Source organism: Lactuca serriola, chromosome 4 (genome assembly GCF_051521515.1).
Source record: "Lactuca serriola cultivar US96UC23 chromosome 4, Lser_US96UC23_V15, whole genome shotgun sequence".
Taxonomy (NCBI): Eukaryota; Viridiplantae; Streptophyta; class Magnoliopsida; order Asterales; family Asteraceae; genus Lactuca; species Lactuca serriola.
Window position 1 is genome coordinate 186,762,222 of NC_136411.1, and position 22,475 is coordinate 186,784,696.

The window sequence follows — 22,475 nt, forward strand, 5'->3', positions numbered from 1 at the left end:
TGGTCTTATGGTAAGGAGATTAAAAGATCAAATCTCGGATCCACTGTTAAAATTTTTGTGGATACAATGCCTGATGGTAAGAATTACTTCAGCAAGATTTACATATGCTTTGCTGCAGTCAAACAAGGGTGGATTGGAGGGTGTAGAAGGATCATTAACTTGGATGGTTGTTTCCTGAAAAGTTTTTGCCAAGGTGAGTTGCTTTGTGTTGTTGGTAGGGATGCTAACAATGGAATATTCCTAATTCCTTGGGCAATTGTATGTGTGGAAAACAAGGAGAATTGGAAATGGTTCATTGAAAATCTTGCAGAAGATTTGCAGTACTGGAATGAAAGAAGTGGTATGGTTTTAATTTTTTATCAACACAAGGTTTGTTTGTAAAATGTTTAACATAGTATAATAAATATTTACATTTCTAACTTCTCTTATTACTAGTACATATGTAGGGTTTGGTTAAGGCAGTCAAAGAAGTATTCACAGCAGCAGAACATAGGCAGTGTGCTAGGCATATATATATATATATATATATATATATATATATATATATATATATATATATATATATATATATATATATATATATATATATGCTAATTTTAGAAAGAGGATTAGTGGAGCCAGGTTTGAAAATTTGTTTTAGAGAGCAAGCAAGGCAACAACTGAAGCACATTTTAACACATCCATGAAAGATATTGAAAAGTTGAATCCTAAAGTCGTTAAGCATCTTATGGATAGAGATCCAAAGACTTGGTCTTTAGCTTTTTTTAGAGTTCACCATTCATCATGTGAATCTGTGGAGAATGGCTTTTTAAAGAGCTTTAATAGTGTCATTTTGGATGCTAGGAAGAAACCTATTATCATCATGTTAGAGGACATTCGTATTTATGTGATGTAAAGAATGGTCACTATGAAACTCACAGGTCAAGGATGGAATCATTATTCTGTTTTCCCAATCATCAGAACAAGATTGAATATTCTCCAAAATGAGAAAAGGTATGCACACTTTTTTTTATCATACATACATTACCTCTGTCAACTCAATAATTTGCATTACGTTATGTAGACATTGGCAGGTTGTTTCTTGTGGGGGTATGAAGTTTGAAACAAGGAAAATGGATGAGTCATACATTGTCGATGTCACAAAAAAGGAATGCAGTTGTAGGTTATGGCAACTAAATGGGTATGGTTGTGTTTATTCAGTAGCTACATTAGCCTTTTTAAACGTAACACCTGATGGGCCATATGTAGACCCATTGTACCTGGAAACCTTCTTCCAAAATACCTAAAAAAAAAGTCTATTATTGACATGAATGGGATAAACATGTGGCCTTCAACAGACTTTACACCTCCATTGCCTCCTTTAAAAAGTAGAATGCCAGGCAGGCCAACCGTAAAAAGAACAAGGGATGCTTCTGAAAGGTCTGGAAAACACACTATTTCAAAGGCAGGGAAAACATTTCTTGTACAATATGCAAAGAGAAAGGGCATAACAAGACCACTTGCACTCAAGTTCCAAGGCCTACTAAAACTAATGTCATAAAGAAACAAAAGATCAGGCACAAACAAGAATCAGTGAATATGCAAGGGGTGGAGAAGATGTTGTTATGTGTGATGCAGTTGAGCCACAAACTTATGAAGTTATGAGGGTAAACGAATCTGAGCAAGTGGTGAGGGTAAATGAACTTGAACAAGTGGTGAGGGTTAATGAAGTTGAGGAATTGGGCAGGGTTAACCAAGTTGTTAAGCAAGTGAATACTACGGGTCAACCAAGCAAGAGGAAAACGTCAGAGAGAATTCTTAAACTAAAGCTTGCTAAAAGAGTTGAAGGTGAAGGTAGTAGTGTTGGATCGCCAATGGAGTTAGATTAATTAGAGTTCTAATTGTGTGTCTGTTATGTGGATTGAACAAGGGAATTTATGTTTGCTATGTTAATGTATGTTATAACAATCTTAACATTTGATATTTGGATGTGTGATTGTATTTATAATATGTATGGTCTTATTTATATTAGTGTGTACGGGATAACTTAGTCATTAAAATTTTTTTAGGAGGGCATGTGAATGTTACTTTAGGGGTAATTTAGTCATTTGAATTAGTTAATCCAATAGGTGTATGTTATTTCAAGTAATTATTAAAGTAGGGGTATTTTAGTCAATCAAAGAAGTTAGAATACATTCAATCCCCCTAGGTGTATTAGTATCATTTTAATTAGTTAAAGAGGGTATGTGAAGGTTAGTCTAGGGGTAATATAGTCATTAGAATTAGTTAATACAATATGTGTATGTTGTTTCCAGTAATTATTAAAGTAGGCGTATTTTAGTCAATCAAAGAAGTTAAATTACATACAATCCCCCTAGGTGTATTAGTCTTATTTTAATTCTTTAAAGAGAGCATGTGAAGGTTAGTCTAGGGGTAATATAGTCATTAAAATGAGTTAATACAATGCGTGTATGTTGTTTCAAGTAATTATTAAAGTAGGGGTATTTTAATCAATCAAAGAAGTTAAATTACATACAATCCCCCTAGGTGTATTAGTCTCATTTTAATTAGTTAAAGAGGGCATGTGAATGTTAGTTTATGGTTAATATAGTCATTAGAATGAGTTAATCTAATACGTGTATATTGTTTCAAGTAATTATTAAAGTAGGGGTATTTTAGTCAATCAAAGAAGTTAAATTACATACAATCCCCCTAGGTGTATTAGTCTCATTTTAATTAGTTAAAGAGGGCATGTGAATGTTAGTTTAGGGTAATATAGTCATTAGAATGAGTTAATCCAATATGTGTATGTTGTTTCAAGTAATTATTAAAGTAGGGGTATTTTAGTCAACCAGAGATGTTAAATCACATACAGTCCCCTAAGGTGTATTACACTTATTTTAATTAGTAGAACTAGGGGTAATTCTGTCATTATTTTTTATTCTACTAAACCCATCAGGGGTATTAGAGGCAATATTTCTTATGTGACTTAAACCACTAGGGGTATTTTAGTCATAACTTTATTATTTGACTTAACCCATTAAGGGTATTTCATTTCTTCCAAGCAATTATCCAAAGTGGGCAATCACATATACAACAAAATAGCACTTTTCATTGTTTTCCATTTGTGGGTTATAGGCAACAACAACTCTTGAAATTAGATTCTTCTCTTTTGTCCCATGTCCCCACACACAAACATTGAGGTTCATGTTTTAAAGGTATAAAAAGTTTGATTGTTTCATGTGGTCCCAAGAACAAAATCAACAAAAATAAATGGCTACTACTTCACGACACATACACATTTACATTTATAACAGGAACAAGTTCACTTAATCAACATTTGATTCATAGGTTTCTGCATCTTTACATATATTGAACAAGTTAAAACAGGATTCCCACGACTATCTAAGTACATACGAGAACCATCACATGTGACTACCATCAAAATACCGAGATCATCACAACATCATGATCACAAAACCACCAAATACTACAACCTGTAACATCTGGATTCCCAGGTATCTTGTTTTAATTATTTATTTTGAGTTTTGTGAAGGGACTCAGCGAGTTGACGCTCAGACTCGCTGAGTAAGATCGCGAATTTTTGACTGGATTAATGATCATACTCGACGAGTCGATGCGTGGACTCGGCGAGTCCGCGTTGTAAAGTGAAACCCTAAATCTCTGGGCCTGAGCCCTATTTAAAGGCCCTTATGGCCTTCATTTGCGGCCACTACTCCCCTGTGAAAACCCTAGAGAGCTTAGAGAGCAATTTGGAGGCTAATTCTTCATCCTTTGGTGTAATCTTGCAAGAAGGAGTGGAAAATCCAAGCTAGATCGATTGTGGAGTTTGGATATGTGTTGTTCACACTGAGATTCACGTTTTGAGGTACAAGTTCCTTCCCATTTCGTGTATTTGATAGATTCCTTGAATCTAGGGTTTCCTTTGCACCATTTTGAGTTATATCTTGAAGCATATGATGTCCCAATGGGTGTAGATGATAGATCTGGACCTTGAGAAGTCCAAAAGGTCCCAAACTTCCAGCTTTATGTTGTTTCATGTGAGTCTTGAGAGTAGATCCCCATTTTAAAGGTTATTTCTCCATTTTTGGTCTTATATGCGTTGCATGAACGTAAAGTTTGAACCTTTACGTGACTTTCGAGTGCTAGAAGGTTAGATCTTCTAGTTGGAGAAGCAGATCTGACCTCAGAAGGTCGTTTGAGTCTTATCATGGGAGGAACTCGCCGAGTCCATAAGGGGACTCGACGAGTCGAGTCGGGTTGCCCCGCGATTCGCGACCTGTGATAATTCGTTGAGTGAAGGGTTAACTCAGCGAGTCGAGTGAGGATCAGGGGCGAAGAAGACATGCATGGACTCGCCGAGTCACACGAGTGCACTCAACGAGTCTGGTCAAAGTTTAACCGTTGACTTTTATTGACTTTTAGGGTTTGGTCTGCAATTGGACTTGTGGACCATTTGAAGGGTAAAATGGTCTTTTAGCCTTCTTAGAGGACATCAAAGATGCTAGTCTAGCCTAGAGAGCCGTTATTGATTTGAGATAATTGTTTATGTGTTTAGACAGAGGCTAGATCAGTGTATATGTGTGCGAGGTTATCCGAGATATCCGAGGTGAGTCTTCTCACTATACATTACCTAGAGTGGTATCTAAGTGTAGACCGGAGGGTCTTGTGTGCTATGTGTATGTTTGAGATTATGTGCTTTGATATATGTATGCTATAAATTGTGTAGACCAGACCGGAGGGTCCAACGATATAGACCGGACCGAAGGGTCCAACGAGCTATGACCGGACCAGAGGGTCCAACGAGCTACGAGACTGGAAGGTCCCGCTGAGACACATCGACCGAAGGGTTGTACTGTGGCCTTGAGTGGCATATGTGTTGTATGTGGTATTTTGGGAAACTCACTAAGCATTTATGCTTACAGTTGTTATGTTATGTGTTTCAGGTTCTAGTGATGATCGCGGGAAGGCGCCGGCATGATCCATACACACTCGTGGAGTTTATGTTTTGAGATTCTGGGATATGTTTTATGATGATAACATTTGATACATTATGTTTTGACATTATTTTATGAGTAAATGTATGTTTTAAAAATGAAAAATTGTTTTGAAAATTTACGTTGTTACACAACCAGAAACCAAAAGACAACCAACAAAACTCGTTACTAATAAGGAAGTATAAACAAGATGCACATCAAAACAAAATGGAAACCCAGGAGTGAAATGTTTAACCTAAAATTCTTCTGTCATTAAAAAACTTGTAGGTTAACACCCCCACAATAGCAACGACAGTAACCCCAAAGACCCATTTCACTTTCTTCCACTTGGTTTTTCCCTAAACAATGTTGACATACAACACTTGCAGTGAACATAAATGATTCTTTAAATCAGCAACCATGTTAGATAGATCGAGTTGACCTACCCTAACATCATCGACTTCATGATTTAGGGCGTCCATCTCTCTAGTGATGTTGCATCGTGGTTCATGAAGGTCATTTACAATCTCTTCCCTCACAAGCGACACCCCAACTATGTCTACAACAGATTGATTGTCAGGTCTTCATTTGTGACTCCATTCAAGACATTCTCAGCCGTGTTCCTAGTGTAGTTGGGTGACCAACTTTGATCTTAATATGATCGTGAAGGCATCGTTTCTGCGATTGGTATCGAAGTTTAGGGTGCAGTCGGGGTAACCAGGTTACGAATTTTGCCATTTTAGGGCACAAGCTTCACATTTTATACGGATTCAGGGTGAACAGTATGAACGTGGCCTCTACATTTCACATTCCAAAACGACGTCGTTTAGGCCCAAGACGTAAATACAATTTCACCATGTCATCGATGATGTGTCAAATTGGGACGAAGTGGCATGGTTACCGAGTATAGTAAGTAAAAGAGACTAAATTGCTAAGTTGCAACACAGTTCGTTCCCTCATAAAGTTACTAAAAAAGTTTAGTGACTAAAAGGGTAAATCTTAGAAAGTTCATAGGTCGTATGTACCATTTTCCTTTTTTATTTTCCTTACCTCGAAAAGTGTATCGAGTATATGACAATATCCATATTAATATATTTTATTTATTGTTCCTCGTTGGCTTTCAATTTTCACAACTATAATTCACCTTTAATTAAGTTTATTAATTTTTAGATGGGTACTAAATAAATGATAAAAAATAGTTTAATAGAATAAAATCTTTATTTCATCAACCTTATAAGTTAAATAAGTTTAATGTCATTAAAAAATGTCTTTTAAGTATAAAAAATAGTTTTTTTTAAACTATAATTTTGTATGAAGTGTGCAGATTAAAAAAAAACATTGCAGATTGCACGTGCTTTACATCTTAAAAAACAAATAACACATGAGATCATTTGGTATACCAACAACAAGCCTTTTTCTGGTCTATATGACCACTAACCACTGTAGTGAACACCATCCTACTACTTAGTGGTAGCTAGTAGTAGTGGTGGATTGTGGTGCACACAATGGAAAATAATGTCCAATACTTTTATTTCTCTCTCTATCTCTCTCTAACTTTCTTTCTCTCTTTACAATAAAAAAAATTATTTAAAAATCAAAAAATAAAAAGATGATAGTGGTGGGTATACCAACCTTTTAGTGGTTGTTTGTGGTGATGATGTGGCACCCACCACTAAAGTGGTTAGTGGTGGGTATACCGAATTAGAATATGTCATTCTTGGGAATTTGAAAAATTAGTGTTGAGTTGTCCATTAGAGGGTTGGAGTGAATGAAAGTTGTAAGGTTATTCAAGAGAGTTGAGTGAGGATTGTGATTCACATATCATTAGTTAGTATTTTCACTCTTGGATTAATTTTGAGAAATTATTAGTGTTAACTCTAACCGTTTTAATAGTGATAATCGCTATTTATAGCACAACACCTTGAACAAGAGCCCGTTTACTCATTTAGTTGTAGATATAGCATATAGCACCCAAAATCAATTAGCCTAAATAAAGACCAATTGGGTCGATCAATCTCCAGCTGGATAAACCGTCTAGTTGTAACAGGACGTCAAGAAAGACCATTCACTAAAACAACTAGGGATGTTCGTTTGGATGGATCGGTTTGATCCGATCCAAACAGGTGAATCCAAATTGATTTCGGTTTTCAAAACATGGATCCAAATAGTCCAAACTAAATTTAAATCCAATCTGATCCGATCCAATTACAATTCGGTTGGATCGGTTTTCAAAAACCGAAACATTTTAAGACAACTAATTATTATAATATTACTAAACTTTACACAAGAAGCAAAAGCAAATTACTTAGTTGTGATTTGAAATTTATAAACAACTAATAAGAAGATATATTATAGATAAATATTTTATAGATAGAAAATTTTTGAGTGAAAATGCATATTAATATTTTTTTATCGGGTGAAACGTTCCTATTTGAAAAAATAAATTACCAAATTAATAAAAAACTATAGATATATATTATAAATAGATAAATAATAAATGTTTATTCGGTTTTTTTGGACTATTCGGTTCTTATTTTATAAACCAAAACCAATCCGAAATCCAAAATAATAATTCGGTTTTGTTGAAAATCAATCCAAAAATCCGAATATCCGAACCAAATAATCCAATCCAAATTGTCCAATTGGATACTTCGGTTTTATCCGAATAGCGAACGGTTCTAAAAACAACATCTGGGAAACAGGAATACTTCCTTTCATAATAAAAACAAATCACAAGTTTAATACAAGTAGTTACATAATTGGGCACGTGTCGTATCCACCACAAACAAAAACAAGACTATCTCTTCTGGAAATTGAAGGCTCGAATGCAATACGCAAAGATGAACGCAAAGAACAAAATTAATCCAATGTGCACCCCAGCAATAACACCAAGAAAATCATGTTTGAAGCCAAAAAACCTATCCAAGTAAGCTTTAACAGTTTCACCATTCGAAAGTCTAGTTTCATAGTCGCCAAATTGCGAAGCAACCATGCCATAAATAGTCCATGCCAATGGATTTCCCCAGTAATACCATCTCCACCAGACAGGAATACTCTGTTATTTCAATACAACATAACAACATATAAGAACTAGAACAAGAGTTTGTAAAAGAAATGGTAATAATGACTAATGAGTGAAACTTACGGGTCGTGGAATGATGAATCCAGAAAAGAGATTGAATATCCCGTAAAACGAGGCGGCAATGATGGCGGCGATGTTGGCGTTAGGAGTGATGGCGACAGTCATCATACCATAGAAGGTCATGTAGAGTAAACAAGAGAATTGGAAGAACGCATACCAAAAGAATTTGGCAGCTGTCCATTCGAATCCAATCATAGCATACACTATGACACTGTATACCATAGTTTGCGAGAATACATACGGGATTTCCACAAGAACCTGAAAAAAAGAAGAAAAAAAAACATTAAGAAACCGAATAGAATCATAGGTAGAGAGTTTACGATCATAAATGCGTAAAAAGTTACCTGTGCAAATGCATAAGGCAAAGCAGAATACATCCCTGCAGCTCTTTCTCTATAAAAGACGGTCCGTTCAACATCCACAACGGGTTGCACCGATGATGCGTTTTGGACTCCCAAGAAGAGAACCGCAGCATACATAGAACCCATCGCGTTCACTAGATCTTGTTGAGTATCCCTAAAATACGTAAAATTGTTAATACTGATATCAGAGCTAGGGCACAGGTCGAATGTCGAATGCCGAATGTGGAAGCCAGTCCCACACATAGGAAGGGGAATGAAACATTCCTTATAAGGGTGTGGATACCTCTCCTTCCAGGACACGTATAATTACGTGTGCCTGGGTGAGAGTAGTACTAGGATGGGTGACCCTATGGGAAATCCTGGTGTCAGATATCCTAAAGCAGACAATATCTTGATACGTGTGTCTGGGATGTTAAAAATTGCTATTGACTTACATTTTACCACCGAGATCCCAGAACATGGTTCCGAACATGATCCCGATGAAGGTGGTGAAGACAAAACGTACGGCTGTGTAAGGAGGGTTTCTCCAGTAAGACAAACGTTGTTTCCATAAACAAGCAACACATTGGATGATGAAAGACTGCGAATATTGAGTTGGGTAGTATAGATCTTGTGTCCCTGAACGTGGTACACCTAGTTCAGCAATTAGGGCTTTGTTTCTCCTGCAAGTCAACCATCCAGTCAACACGAGGATAACATTTATTATAAGTAAAGATGATTATATTTAGAGTGGGAGATTATATACTCACTTGTAAAGATCGGAATTCCTGTAGATTTCAGTGAAATCAACTCCGAGTGTAAGTTCTTGAGCTGAAGTACTAACTTCCAACATCCAGGTAGCAGGGTTATATCCGTCTTTTATCTTACTTACGCCATCAATAGCCTGTTTTATCAAAAACATTCACGATTAGAAAACTTAATCGATCGTATTTCAAGTTGAATCATATTTATTATTTAGATAGGTTCATACCTCAAAGTACTCGATTATATCGCAAGAATGGCGACCCACGGGGCCCACATACAGCTCTTGTCCTCCTCTTTTCATCAAGAACAACTGCAAAACCGATTATGATTAGAACAGATTGAACAACATAAGAACGAATGGTTGAATAGTAATTAACTGCAAATTCTTACCTCATCAAAAGCTTCAAAAATGTCGATACTTGGTTGATGAATAGTGCAAACAACTGTTCTTCCTGTGTCGACGGTGTTCCTTACAGCTCTCATAACAATGGCAGCAGCTCTCGCATCAAGACCAGAAGTCGGCTCATCCATGAATATTATAGACGGGTTAGCCACTAACTCAACCGCTATTGTTAACCTCTTTCGTTGCTCAGTTGACAAACCATTGACACCTGGCAATCCAACTAACGCATCCTTCAATGGATTCAATTCCACAAGGTCCATCACTTCATCTACAAATTGCTGTAAACAAACACCATTCAACTTGAGAAACCAGTATAATAATCAACTAAAAAAGGTGTTGAAAGATGAAACAAGGGTATAACGGACCTTTCTCTTGTGTTCATCAACATCTGTGGCTAACCTGAGCCAGGCTGAGTATAGCAAAGACTCGTAAACAGTAACATGAGGTGAATGGATGTCGTTTTGTTCACAATATCCAGAAATACGCGCGAATGTTTCTTGTTTTTTTGGATACCCGGAAATTTTGACGTCTCCCTCGATGTAGCCACCAGTTTTCCGGCCAGCAAGAACATCCATAAGAGTGGTTTTTCCGGCCCCACTGACTCCCATTAGAGCTGTGAGAACACCAGGCCTGAAAGCTCCACTGACACCCTTGAGTAGCAGTAGTCTGTCTTCACCCACCCCTTGATCTTTCATTTCCTACATTAGTTTCCATAAATCCATCAGTAAAAAATTTTGAGATTTGTTGCTTGATATGAAAGAAGGAATTTGCCCCACATTGGTAGAATGAAAAAAAAAAAAGGTGGAGTCCAAGATTTTGGTGTCAAAGTTTCCTAATTAAATACACTTGAAGTATTTGGTTCTCTTATTTTCTTCTCTTGTTTTAGAGTGCAAAAATATGTGAGTTAAGTCTTTGGAGGGTGTAGGTATAACAGGGGATAGGCTTGAAAGTTTTGTCTATGTGATTGTAATAATTTATCGTTTAGTGAATTTTTCTCTGTGGAGGCCCGTGGTTTTTCTCCGGTTTTTTAGATCGTTTTTCCAGCAAAAATCTCATATTGCACATTGGAACTCATCGAATTCAACCATCTACAAGTACACAATTACGATTATGTTACCTGTGGCATATCGACTGAGTATTTGACATCATCGAAGGTAATTGAATGTGGTTCGAATGGAAGGATCATTCCTTTCTTCTTGATTTGAGTGCCCTCATCTCCATCCTTCTTCAAAGTTAATAACTCTACAGCTGCTTCATCATCATCACCTGATGCATTACCTTGAGTTTTTCCAAAAGCTGTAAAACAAGAAACAAAATGTTAGACTAAAAAATCATCCATAACAAGATTTGAATATCACGAAGATATGAAACTCACGTTTGAGCAAGGCTAGAGATAAACCGAACATGATGTTGAAAACAAGAACAAATCCAATCAAGGCTACAACTGCAATCCAATACCAGTAAGCTTCTGCATAAAACCCTCTACCCGTGATAACCATTTTCCCTAGTGTTGTCCCATTCAATGGCTATAAACAAAAACAAATTCAAAATGTAAGTTTGAATGATTATATAGAATAAGATAAACACATAAAACAAAGGTTTATGTAACTTACTGTTCTCCAACCATGTCCTAAAAACTCGTTCACTACAATTCCGTTCATTGCATACATCATAGGAGATGACCAATACCCCCATACCCACCATTTCTTCACATCATCTTCAATAAACAAAAATAATAAACGTGTCTTAGTTGACAAATAAAAGTAAAAGAAATCACGTTATAGGTTTCTGAAAAAGTTAAATACCTCGTGAAAGGACAAAACCACCCAAAGCAAACACTAACAGAAGTGCAAATGAACCAAACGTGTTTGCAACAATCATGTTTCTTCCAAGAGCCCCAATGAACCGAAATAATCCAGAAGACATTTGGTTAACAAGTAGTAGTATCACATACTGTTTGAAGAATCTGCAAAAGTTTTTTAACAATATTAGTAAAGATTAATTAAAGATACAAGTTTTGATCATAAATCTTGAAAAGTAATTAACTAATTATAATTACCTTGAGATGTTAGGATCGAACCCCACGACATAATATGTGAGAATTGTCCAAACAGCAGCTTCAAGAAATGAAACGGGAATCTTGATGACCCAAGAAGGAAGAGCATAAGCCCACGAGGGGTAAAACAGGAAATCCCGTTGCTTGTAGAACACAGGAAGTTTTGCAATTGTCATTGAAATTTCAGACATCCCATTAAACATAATCATAACCACACCAAAAAACAGAGCACCAGTATACAATCCTCCATCTTCTAGAGTATTTCTATGCATCTCAGTTCGGAAAAACACAGTCAAAGTCACTAATGACATGAATGTAAGCTGAAAAACACAAAAAAAAAAATGATATCGATTAGAATTATTAGAACCAATATGTTAAAAGGGCAAATTACAGAAAAAAAAACCCTAATATTTGGGACAATTTGAAGGGTAACAATGTCGCAAAACTTACTTGGAACAATTTGAAGATATAGACAAAAGAGTTTCTTTTCATCAACAAGATTTCTCTATCTGTGCAAGCTTTCAAAAGCTCCTTCCTGTTCAAACCATATTTTTCATTCGTAAGAGCAGCAGGATGACTTTTACTTTTATCATACGGAGTCGCCAAAGCATCTCCCAATTTCCTTCCAACATGAAACGATTGATACGCCTCTGCAAATTCCTTAGCTGTTACAAATCTATAAGGTTCATCTCTTCGCATCCAATACTGTTGTTGATCTTTCTTCGATGTAACCTGTAAACACAATTTCACCATAAGTCAACGATAGTCAACGATAGTCAAGAACCTTAGTCAATGGCGAATACTACTACTTACTTCTTGTAAGAAGTCAGCGACACCTTTTCTTGTTGGGCATTTGAAACCCATTGATTCGAAAAATTCAAGAACGTTTTCACGTGGACCTTGGTATACAATCTTGCCATCAGTCAAAAGTATGATGTCATCAAACAAGTCGTATGTTTCTGGTGCGGGTTGAAGAAGTGAAATGACGGCTGTTCCTTCTAGAATGTGAAGAAATTGTTTAAGTGAATTCACGATTTGGTAAGTAGTGGAACTATCAAGCCCTGTTGAAATTTCGTCCATGAGAAGAACCTTATTTGGTCCAACAATCATTTCACCTGTAAGTAATTACATTTCACCATTTTAACCTTATTAATCAAAAGAATCTTTGAAAGAAAAAGATTTAAAAAGTTGAAATTTTTACCAGTTGTTACACGTTTCTTTTGTCCACCGGATATACCCCTGATCATTTGATCCCCTACCATGGTATCTGCACAGATGTCCAATCCCAATAGCTTGAGAGTATAATCGGTTACTACACTAGCTTCTTGACCTTCAGTCGCAGCAGCCTGAATGAAAAACAATAAAGATTTTGAATTTCGATCATGAAAGATTAAAAAAAAAACTTGTTTTGTATTCAATCTTTTGCTACCTTCATGAAGACATCAATATCGGGATCAGGTTTTATGTTTGCATCTCGCTCTCTTCTTGACAATTCAGCCAACATCTCTGTAATTTTTTGTACAAATTATGTCAATACAAAACTTTATAAATTTTAAAAAAGAATAATGAACGAAAACAGAAAAATAATTTGAAACCAACCATAACGTGAACCAACTCCTTGGCATCTTGCTGAAAAAGCTAAAGTTTCTCTCACAGTCATTTCTCCGATGTGGACATCATTTTGACTGATGTAAGCTGAAGTTCTTTCGGGTACAAATTCATGCAACTCGTGCCCATTGTAAGTCACCTTACCAGAACTCTATATTTACGAAAAAACCAATTACTTGAAGTTCTAGAAGGGTGACGATAAAGATCCACAAAGGGTAAAGATGTAAATTTACCTTAAGCGATTTGTCGAGTGTCCCAGCCAAAGCTAGCAAGAGGGTCGTCTTCCCAGAACTCGGTGGACCCAAAAGTAATGTCATTCTACATAAGTTTTGTTAAAGATTATGAGTACAATTAATTTAATATATAATTTTAATAAAAAAAAATAAGATTGTTTTTATCACCTGCTAGATTTAATGCAACCACTAACATCATCGAGAATGGTTATATGTTTCTTTGAATTCGGAAGTAGATTGAATCTAGCCAATAACCCCTATGAGACATAAAAATGAACAGAAAAAATTAAGTAAAGTATTAAATAGATCAAATCTGATTTTGATTGAATTCTTACCTCGAAAAAGTCAATGTGGAAGTTGATGAAACTAGGTAAAGCTCGACTACCAGTGTTAACATCTGCTTCGACAGTGACATGTTCATATCTAACTTCGATTGTCGGCAAATCAATCCCAACTCTACAAAATTCCCAAAAAAAACTCATTTAACGATCACGATTGAAATCAAGAAATGAAAAAAAAAAACTCATTTAAAGATCACGATTGAAATCAAGAAATGAAAATAATAATAATAATAATAAATGAGGGAAATGGTAACCTATCGAGTCTGGCCCTGAGCTTCAACAAGAAGTTCTCATTATCTTCATCGGCAGTTTTGACAAGCCTATCGAGTAAATGTTTTCGATCTTCTACTCCAAGATTGTCGATATCAACTTCGTTAGATGGTCCAGTTGATCCGAAAAGTAAACCTTTCTTTAAACGATCGAAAGTTGGTAGCTTTTCAAGAGAAGCCCATTTAAGAGCTTCTTCATCGTCGTCTTCGCGGGAAGATTTCGAGAAAACATCCATGCCGGAATTCCTCCATACTGAAGTACTTCCAGATCTTAAACTTGGTACTCGTGTACTCCCTGCTCTTAAACTCCCTAACCTTATACTATTAACCGCTTTGTATATGTCACTTCCATCCATTGTTACTGAAAACGCTAATCAAAACCCCCAAATTTTTGGCCAAGAATCCAAAATTTGGATAAACTCCCCTGAAGGAATTAAAAACCTGGTGGGGTTTTTTGATGAAAGTCGAAGAACAGTGTGGTATTTCTTGAATATGGGGAAGAGAGAGAAAGTGTATCTCGTAGATGTTGTAGTCTGTAAAGATACAAATCTGTATATGGGAGAGGGGAGATTGAAGATGATTCAGGAGGGGTGTGTGTGTTGTATCAAGGTGTATATTTTGTAAGGAAAGCAAATCTTCTTTTTAAAGGATTTGAGGCGGCTATGCTAAATGAATGGGAAAGAACAGCGCAGCCTCAGGCGGCTAAGTTTGAATTATTGTTGGAAGATACTTCTTCCTTTTGTTCCAGAACAAAACATCGTAATAAAATGAATGAATTGTAGAATCAGTCCCTTGTACTATAGCTTTTAAATCAGAAATGAAATATATAATATGCCTGTTTCAGTACTTAACAGACCTTCGTTAGTCAAAGTAGTCGAATCCAACTCTGAAAATGTTTTAAAATAGCACTAAAAACATGTCATTATGTACATGATGTGCATTCACGCTGCATTGAGCTCCATAAAATTCAATAGATTGTCACATCATTTTTCTATAATCCATACAAATCTATTATTTTTTTTTTCTCTACAATGCATTGAACTCTACAAAGTTCAATAAAATGTTACAAAAAATAATCATTGAACTCCAAATTCATTAAATGTTAAGGTGACATATCATAATAATAGAGTTTTATTCATTGAATGACATATGAGCTTGTCACCTCATTCAAGATTCAACTCTCCAATTGAACTCACCATTATGAATACTCTTATGTTTGAGAAAAAAAACCAAAATGATGTTTGGGTTTAATTATGAAACTGAATCGAATGAGGTTTGGGTTTAATTAGCTTGGTTTATTTAGTTTCCACTTAATTTGGTTTGGTTAACCAAATAAGGTTATTTTATTTGGTTTGGTTTTGGTTAAAATTCATTTTTTTGGTTTAACCGAATAAACTATATAATTAATAAATAAATAGATTTATATTTTATTTCTATAAATTAAATTAAACCTAGGAATAGGCTTTGTTGTTTAATATATATATATATATATATATATATATATATATATATAGTTTGACCGAATAAAATATATAATTAATAAATAAATAGATTTATATTTTATTTCTATAAATTAAATTAAACCTAGGAGTAGGCTTTGTTGTTTAATAGATGGTATATAACATCAAGATATATATATATATATATATATATATATATATATATATATATATATATATATATATATATATATATAAAAGAAAAGTCATGTCTTCATTTTGTATATATGCTACTAGGTGTGAGACTTATGTATTACATGAGTTTATTTAAAAAAAACTAAATACAAAATTCTAAACTTTTGAAAAGTATGAATTTATAAGAAAAGTGAGAAATATTGAATTATAAAAATTAAAGTGTTTTTTTCTCGTTTAAATTTAAACAAATAATTTAGATAAATAAATAAAGAAAATTAATGAATCTTTAATTTGGTAATTTTAAAATTAAAAGAAAAGTTTATTAATGAAATTAATATGTATTTATTATTGAATATAAATAGTATCTACAATTTAGTAAAATAAAAAAACCATAAAATGACATGTGGAATAAAAATTAATATAAGATAACCATAAAATTACATGTGGCAAAATAAATGAGAATGTGACATGTGAAAAAAAGATCTTTATTTATTAGGGAGGGTTATAAATATATATGTTATGTAGTCACAGTGGAATATTCAGTGTATCTTTTTCTATGGAGCTCTAGCTACTTAGGCATAGAGCTGACAAAAATCGACCTAATCCGTCAATCCAATCCAAACCCAACCCAAATTTAATGGGTTAGATTGAGATTTTCAACCCATTTAGCTCATATGGGTCAACTCATCTAACTCATTTAATTAAATAGATTGGGTTGGGTAAAAATTATCAACTTGTTTTCAACCAGTCAATCCATTTAACTTATATATATATATATATATATATATATATATATATATATATATATATATATATATATATATATAATTTAATAATTATTTAAATGTTATCATGTATTAATCAAAGTATTAATTTGTAAATTATGATGTTGCATTATTGTTATCTATGTTTAATAAAATTCAATCCTAATTTCCATCAATTTTTAGCACCGATAATACTGGTCAGTCTGTAAAATCAATTTGAAACTAAACATTTTTAATTTTATTTGAACAATTTATTTGTATTTATGAATTAGGATTGTGTTTTTGTCATAATTATGAACTTTTATTTACGTTTTATAATTTAAGAGTTACAATATTTAATTATATAATTTATTTAATTGATTTTAAATGGATTAACCCATGTTTAATCCATTTATTTAATAGGTTGAGTTGGAAACTATATAAACAAGTCAACCCGGTGACAATCCATTTATCTAAAAGATTGGGTTGTGTTGAAAATGTCAACTCATTTAAATAAACAAAATAAACAAGTTGAATTGGGTTGAAATTTTCAACCCAATTATTATTGTCATCTCTACTTAGTCAAGGTTTAAGAGTAATATAGTGAAACTCTCTAAAATATACATATGATAAAACATAAATACATATCAAAATCCCATAATGCGTTCAAGGTTCATGGAAAGAAAATTAAGAAATAATAAATTATATGGCATGGTTCAGAACTAGTTTAATTTAATTTATACCAGTCAAGATTATTTATTTTAATATTTTTTATGTGGAATTTTGTTAAGTTTAACTGTTAAACCGAACTAATTAATCCAAAACAGATTTAAACAGAATCTTATTTGGTTTGTTTATGTTCATTGACGGATCCAAGATTTTGATTGGTTTGAAACACACTAGAATTCATATATAATATTAAAAATTAAAAACTAAAAATTGATTGCGAAAATCATTTAGACATTCGAGTGTTATTTTTCAACAGAATTCAAGATTATTTATTTTAATATTTTTTATGTGGAATTTTGTTAAGTTTAACTGTTAAACCGAACTAATTAATCCAAAACAGATTTAAACAGAATCTTATTTGGTTTGTTTATGGTCATTGACGGATCCAAGATTTTGATTGGTTTGAAACACACTAGAATTCATATATAATATTAAAAATTAAAAACTAAAAATTGATTGCGAAAATCATTTAGACATTCGAGTGTTATTTTTCAACAGAATCAAGTTAGAAATTAAGATTTATAATATTAAAAATTAAAACTAAAAATTAGTTAAGAAAATCATCTAGACAAAGAAATAGAAGTCAAATAAAATTACTTGAAAGAATACATAATTAGAAATTGTGGTTTTTATTATATATGAACAACTAAATGCTTTCTTTATGCTGCCCAAGTTCAGCTAAACATCCTAATGTTATTGGGGACGTATTCTATTAAAATAAAAAAGTTATCTAAATTCAATTGTAATATATATATAAGAAATTTAAAGCCATGGGGGCATGTGCCCCCACACTTCTACTTGCATCTGACCCTAGTTTTGGTTAATTTAAAGATATTAAAAAACCAATTAAACCGAAAACCAAAAAAAACAACCAAATAATACCCTTAGGACATAAAAATCATAGAAAAGCAAACTTAATCACAAATAATACAAATAAAATGATAAGTTAGACATTTTAATATTTGTTGTTAGATTTTGTGTCAAGTTATCGATTAACACTTCAATAATTCTACAAATGTATATGAAAAACTATCCAAAATATGTGATTTTGACTTTATTGTTTAATGTAACATCCTGACTCCCAGGTACTTCATTTATTTATTTATTTATTTATTATTTAATGAGTGACTCGACGAGTTGGGTGTCCGACTCGTCGAGTAGAGTTGGATTGAACACGTGGGTTTAAAGACCGACTCGCCGAGTTGACGTTGTGAGATGAAACCCTAAATCTCATGGGTTGGGACCTATTTAAAGGAACTTATATCCTCATTTCCGCCTCACCAGCTACCCAACTCCCCTGTGTGAAACCCTAATCGGCCATTTGAGCTAAGAGAGAGTGATAGAGCTAATATTTGAGTGTTTTGGTGAATCATTGGAAGAGAAAAAGTGAGATTCAAGCAAGGAACGAGGAAAGGCTGTGAGATCCAGTATTCATTCACTTGGATATTCTGTTGGAAGGTAAAAGTCATCACCTTGCTCATCATGTTGTCTAGATCTTGTTAATGAGGAACTTTTGGGGCTTTTCCATATTTCCTTGAGATTTTGTATGACTTGTGCTTGCCAAGCATTAAGACATTAGATCTGGACCTTGTGAGGTCCATAGAGTCCAAAGGTCCCAGCTTTATCCAGCCATAAAAGAGTTATTGTTCTTAAACACCTTAGTTAGAGCTTGTATTGGCATTATGGAGCAAATATGTCATGCATGAACGTAAAGATTGAAGCTTTACGTGACATTCGAACCTTGGGAGGCTAGATCTAGAGTTTGGAGTGGTAGATCAGCCTTAAAACATCTGAATGAGAATTGGATTTAAGGGACTCGACGAGTCAAAGAGCTGACTCGACGAGTCAGCTACGGTTTTCCCCGATTAGTCTGAACATGGGTAACTCGGAGAGTTGACAGGACAACTCGACGAGTTAAGTTGGGTTTTCGCGATGATCTAAAGGAACAAGGGGGACTCGGCGAGTCACATAGTTGCACTCGGCGAGTCAGGTCAACTTGGACAATTAACTCAAGTGTTGACTTATGTTAACTTTAGGGTTTGGTCAAGGCAGGGAGTATGGGGATCATGCAGGGGTAAAATGGTCTTTTACCCATTCCAAGAGTTTGAGAGAGAATAACCTAGTTTATTTTGACTCATGATTTAAGTGTTAATTAGAGATTATTATCTTATGTGTTAGCCAGAGGCTAGTTTGAGATTCGTGTACGAGATTAGTACTTGCTTGCTTACAAGGTGAATCTTCTCACTATACTTTACCTAGAGTGGTAATCTTTGTGTGACCGGAGGGTCTTATGTGTTATATTGAGTATTGTGATATCCTGCATTATGTCTTTTTGATTTGTGTTGTGTATTATTCTGAGCTTACTGAGTTAGGACTGAAGGGTCCATCCGAGTTGTGGGACTGGAGGGTCCCACTGAGACACATTGATCGGAGGGTCTTATTAAAGTATAGCCATGAGAGGCTAATGAGATATGTGTGGTATTTTGGGGAACTCACTAAGCTTCGTGCTTACCGTGTTATGTGTTATGTGTTTTAGGTACCTCTCAAGATCACGGGAAGGCGCTAGCTTGATTGAACACAGCGATGCGAGATTTTGTGGATGATTATGGGATAGTGACACTTTTATGTGGATTGTGCTGACACTTTAGACAATTATGTTTTTGAGATATATTATGAGTTTTTGTGTGTTTTAAAAATGAAAATTTTGGTTTGAAAATTTACATTGTTACAAGTTGGTATTAGAGCCTTGGTTTGAGGGATTCAGGTGTACCTTCGGGTATTTCTGAACTCAAACTGAAGATTTGAGAAAAAATTTCAAAGAAATGATTTTTCTAAAATGAGAAAGAGTTTTAAGAGAAAACGAGTTGGTGCAGTGTGTACAATCAGCCAGAGCCTGAATGGTGATTCCCAAAATACCCTTACTTATTTGTGTTATGAGATATTTATGAGATATTAGTGATGCATGCTAGAGGATAGGCTAAGTAATTCATATTTAGGGCTAGAGTTGCCTTATTTGTGATGCCTTAGCCTAGGAGTCGTTGCTATCTGTTATGTGTCTTGAGTATGTGTCGAGTAAGAGTATCTAGCAGGAATCACTTAGAGAGAGTTCTTAGTCGATAGATAATCTAGGAGAGATACCTAGATGAGTATATGAGAGATCTAATGAGTGGGTAGTCTGTTATTTGTGAGAGATAAAGTACTTGTGAACTGGGATCCTAGGAGGAGGACTTGGGGTGACTACAGGTTGGTGTGGAAGGTAGTATTGGGCCCGTATTACTAAAAGCACCGGATTTGTATGCAACCCAAGTGAGAATCCTTAGGATGCTAAGGAACAAGTAGGTATGAGTGATCGAGTATGAGTATGCTCGAGTGAGACTCTAATGATTTTTGTGTTGTGTTTCAGAGACATCATGGTGGGTACACGCCACAACCCCGAGAGCAGTAGGACTAGTGATGATGAGATTCGCAGGATGATTCATGAGGAAGTGGTCGCAGCCATTCAATAGGCGATTCCTGAGATGTTTGGGTCTATTAAGACCATACTGATTGAGACATTTTATAAGCGATACACTGTTGTTACTGAGGCTGTTGTTGTTGTAGCCACCGCAACTGTCGCCGCTGCCAGACCACAAGGAGGTGACTCGTTGTTGTTTCCGGAGTTCAGCAACATGAAGCCAGCAGAGTTTGATGGGACACAAGATCCGATTGCTAATATGAGATGGATCTCTGATATCGAGGGGTGTTTCTATACGTGTTCATGTCCTGATCATTTAAGGGTTCGGTTTGTGTTGAACCAGCTTCGTGCGGGGGTGAAGAACTAGTGGAAGTTTGTGACTACCAGTTTTACTCCTACAGACCATGCTACAGTGACGTGGGAGAGGTTCACCCAGTTGTTCCAAGATGAGTATGTTCCCGTTGTGGAAATGGAACATTTGGCCCAGGAGTTTCTGTCTCTCAAGCAGAAGACAAAGTCGGTGACGGAGATTACGAGGATGTTTCACAAGAGGGTGTTGTTTTGCCCTGAACACTTGTCCACTGAGCAGGCACGTGTGAGCCGGTATTTGAGCATATTGAGGAGAGACATACTAGAGTTCATGGAGAACTCATCATAGAGGACATTGGCTGAGCTTCAGACCAATGCCATACGTAGGGAGATCGAGCTAGAGTTACAAACCAGGGAGGAGGAGGAGTCTCGGGGTAGGGACCGGAGACCAGTGCAGTCGCAGCCGGCGACGAAGCGGGTTAAGCCCGCTGATACGAGGACTGGGGGCCAGAAGGGCCGCACTTGTGGTAAGTGAGGCAAGAGTCACGAGGGATCGTGTCGAGCGGGGATTTGCTACAAATGTGGCAAAGAGGGGCACATGGCGAAGGATTGCCCGAAGGGGTTTGCAGTTTGCTTTCACTACAACCAGAATGGCCATCGGAAGGCTGAGTGCCCCCAACTTCTTTAGGAATCAGCACAAGTATCTGCACTTGCTGCTTTACGTGCTACTGAGAGTCGGCCAGCGAAGGTCGAGACACCGAGGGTTCGTAGGAGAGCCTTTCAGCTGACAGTGAAGGAGGTCCGTGCAGCACCTGACGTCATGGCCGATACGTATTCTTTATTTATATTCTTTTGAGATATTTTGTGTTTATATTGTGATGTTTATAGGTTCTTTTCTTGTTAATTATGTACCTGCTTTGGTGTTATTTGACTCAGGTGCAATTCGATCCTTCGTGTCTTTAGATTTTAGTCCTCACATCAGTATCCAACGTGAGGCGTTGAGTCGACCTCTGAGGGTATCTATAGCCAACGAGCATGCAGGTTTTGCTACTGATATGATCCGGGGATGTGTACTATATATTTTTGGTGTTGAGTTCCTGATAGACCTGGTACCTATCGCGATGGCTGATGTATGTGTCATAGTGGGCATGGAATGGCTGAGTCGTTTGGAGCTATGATCGACTGTGAGCGTCAGTTAGTGACTATATGAGACCCTAGTGGGGGAGTGATTACGGTGTATGGCGAGGGTACTAGATCTGGATCAACTTTTTTCTCTGCTGCCAGAGCAAGGCAGAGTCTATAGTAGGGTTGTATGGGCTTTTTGGCATATGTGATGGATACGCAGATTGCCACCAAGAGGCCGAGTTCTTTCGCCGAGGTCCGATAGTGGGCGAGTTTCCAAATGTTTTTCTCGAGGAGTTACCGGGTGTGCCTCCCGAGAGGTAGGTGGAGTTCCGGATCGATTTGGTTAC

General features: G+C 35.6%; 1 protein-coding gene across 1 annotated transcript; it reads right to left on the reverse strand.

Moving 5' to 3' along the window:
- Positions 1-7,668: 7,668 nt before the first annotated feature.
- On the reverse strand, positions 7,669-14,859 carry LOC145103042 (pleiotropic drug resistance protein 1-like). The gene is made up of 22 exons (XM_079040575.1): positions 14,120-14,859; positions 13,860-13,980; positions 13,693-13,781; positions 13,525-13,609; positions 13,283-13,442; positions 13,113-13,189; positions 12,885-13,029; positions 12,497-12,798; positions 12,134-12,415; positions 11,687-12,003; positions 11,433-11,593; positions 11,241-11,344; positions 11,003-11,153; positions 10,745-10,923; positions 9,993-10,325; positions 9,615-9,905; positions 9,451-9,534; positions 9,230-9,363; positions 8,915-9,142; positions 8,463-8,634; positions 8,122-8,376; positions 7,669-8,031 (listed from the first exon to the last, which is right to left on the reverse strand). Exons 1-22 carry the CDS (start codon positions 14,488-14,490, stop codon positions 7,774-7,776), a joined length of 4,299 nt encoding a protein of 1,432 aa, XP_078896701.1. The 5' UTR covers positions 14,491-14,859; the 3' UTR covers positions 7,669-7,773.
- Positions 14,860-22,475: the final 7,616 nt, after the last annotated feature.

Excerpts from the sequence above, each read along its gene's own strand:
- LOC145103042 (XM_079040575.1), bottom strand. The coding sequence starts at position 14,490 with ATGGATGGAAGTGACATATACAAAGCGGTTAATAGTATAAGGTTAGGG. Across the intron at positions 12,004-12,133 it reads ATATCTTCAAATTGTTCCAA|CTTACATTCATGTCATTAGT; the intron begins GTAAGTTTTGCG and ends TGTGTTTTTCAG. Across the intron at positions 9,535-9,614 it reads TTTTTGAAGCTTTTGATGAG|TTGTTCTTGATGAAAAGAGG; the intron begins GTAAGAATTTGC and ends TCGGTTTTGCAG.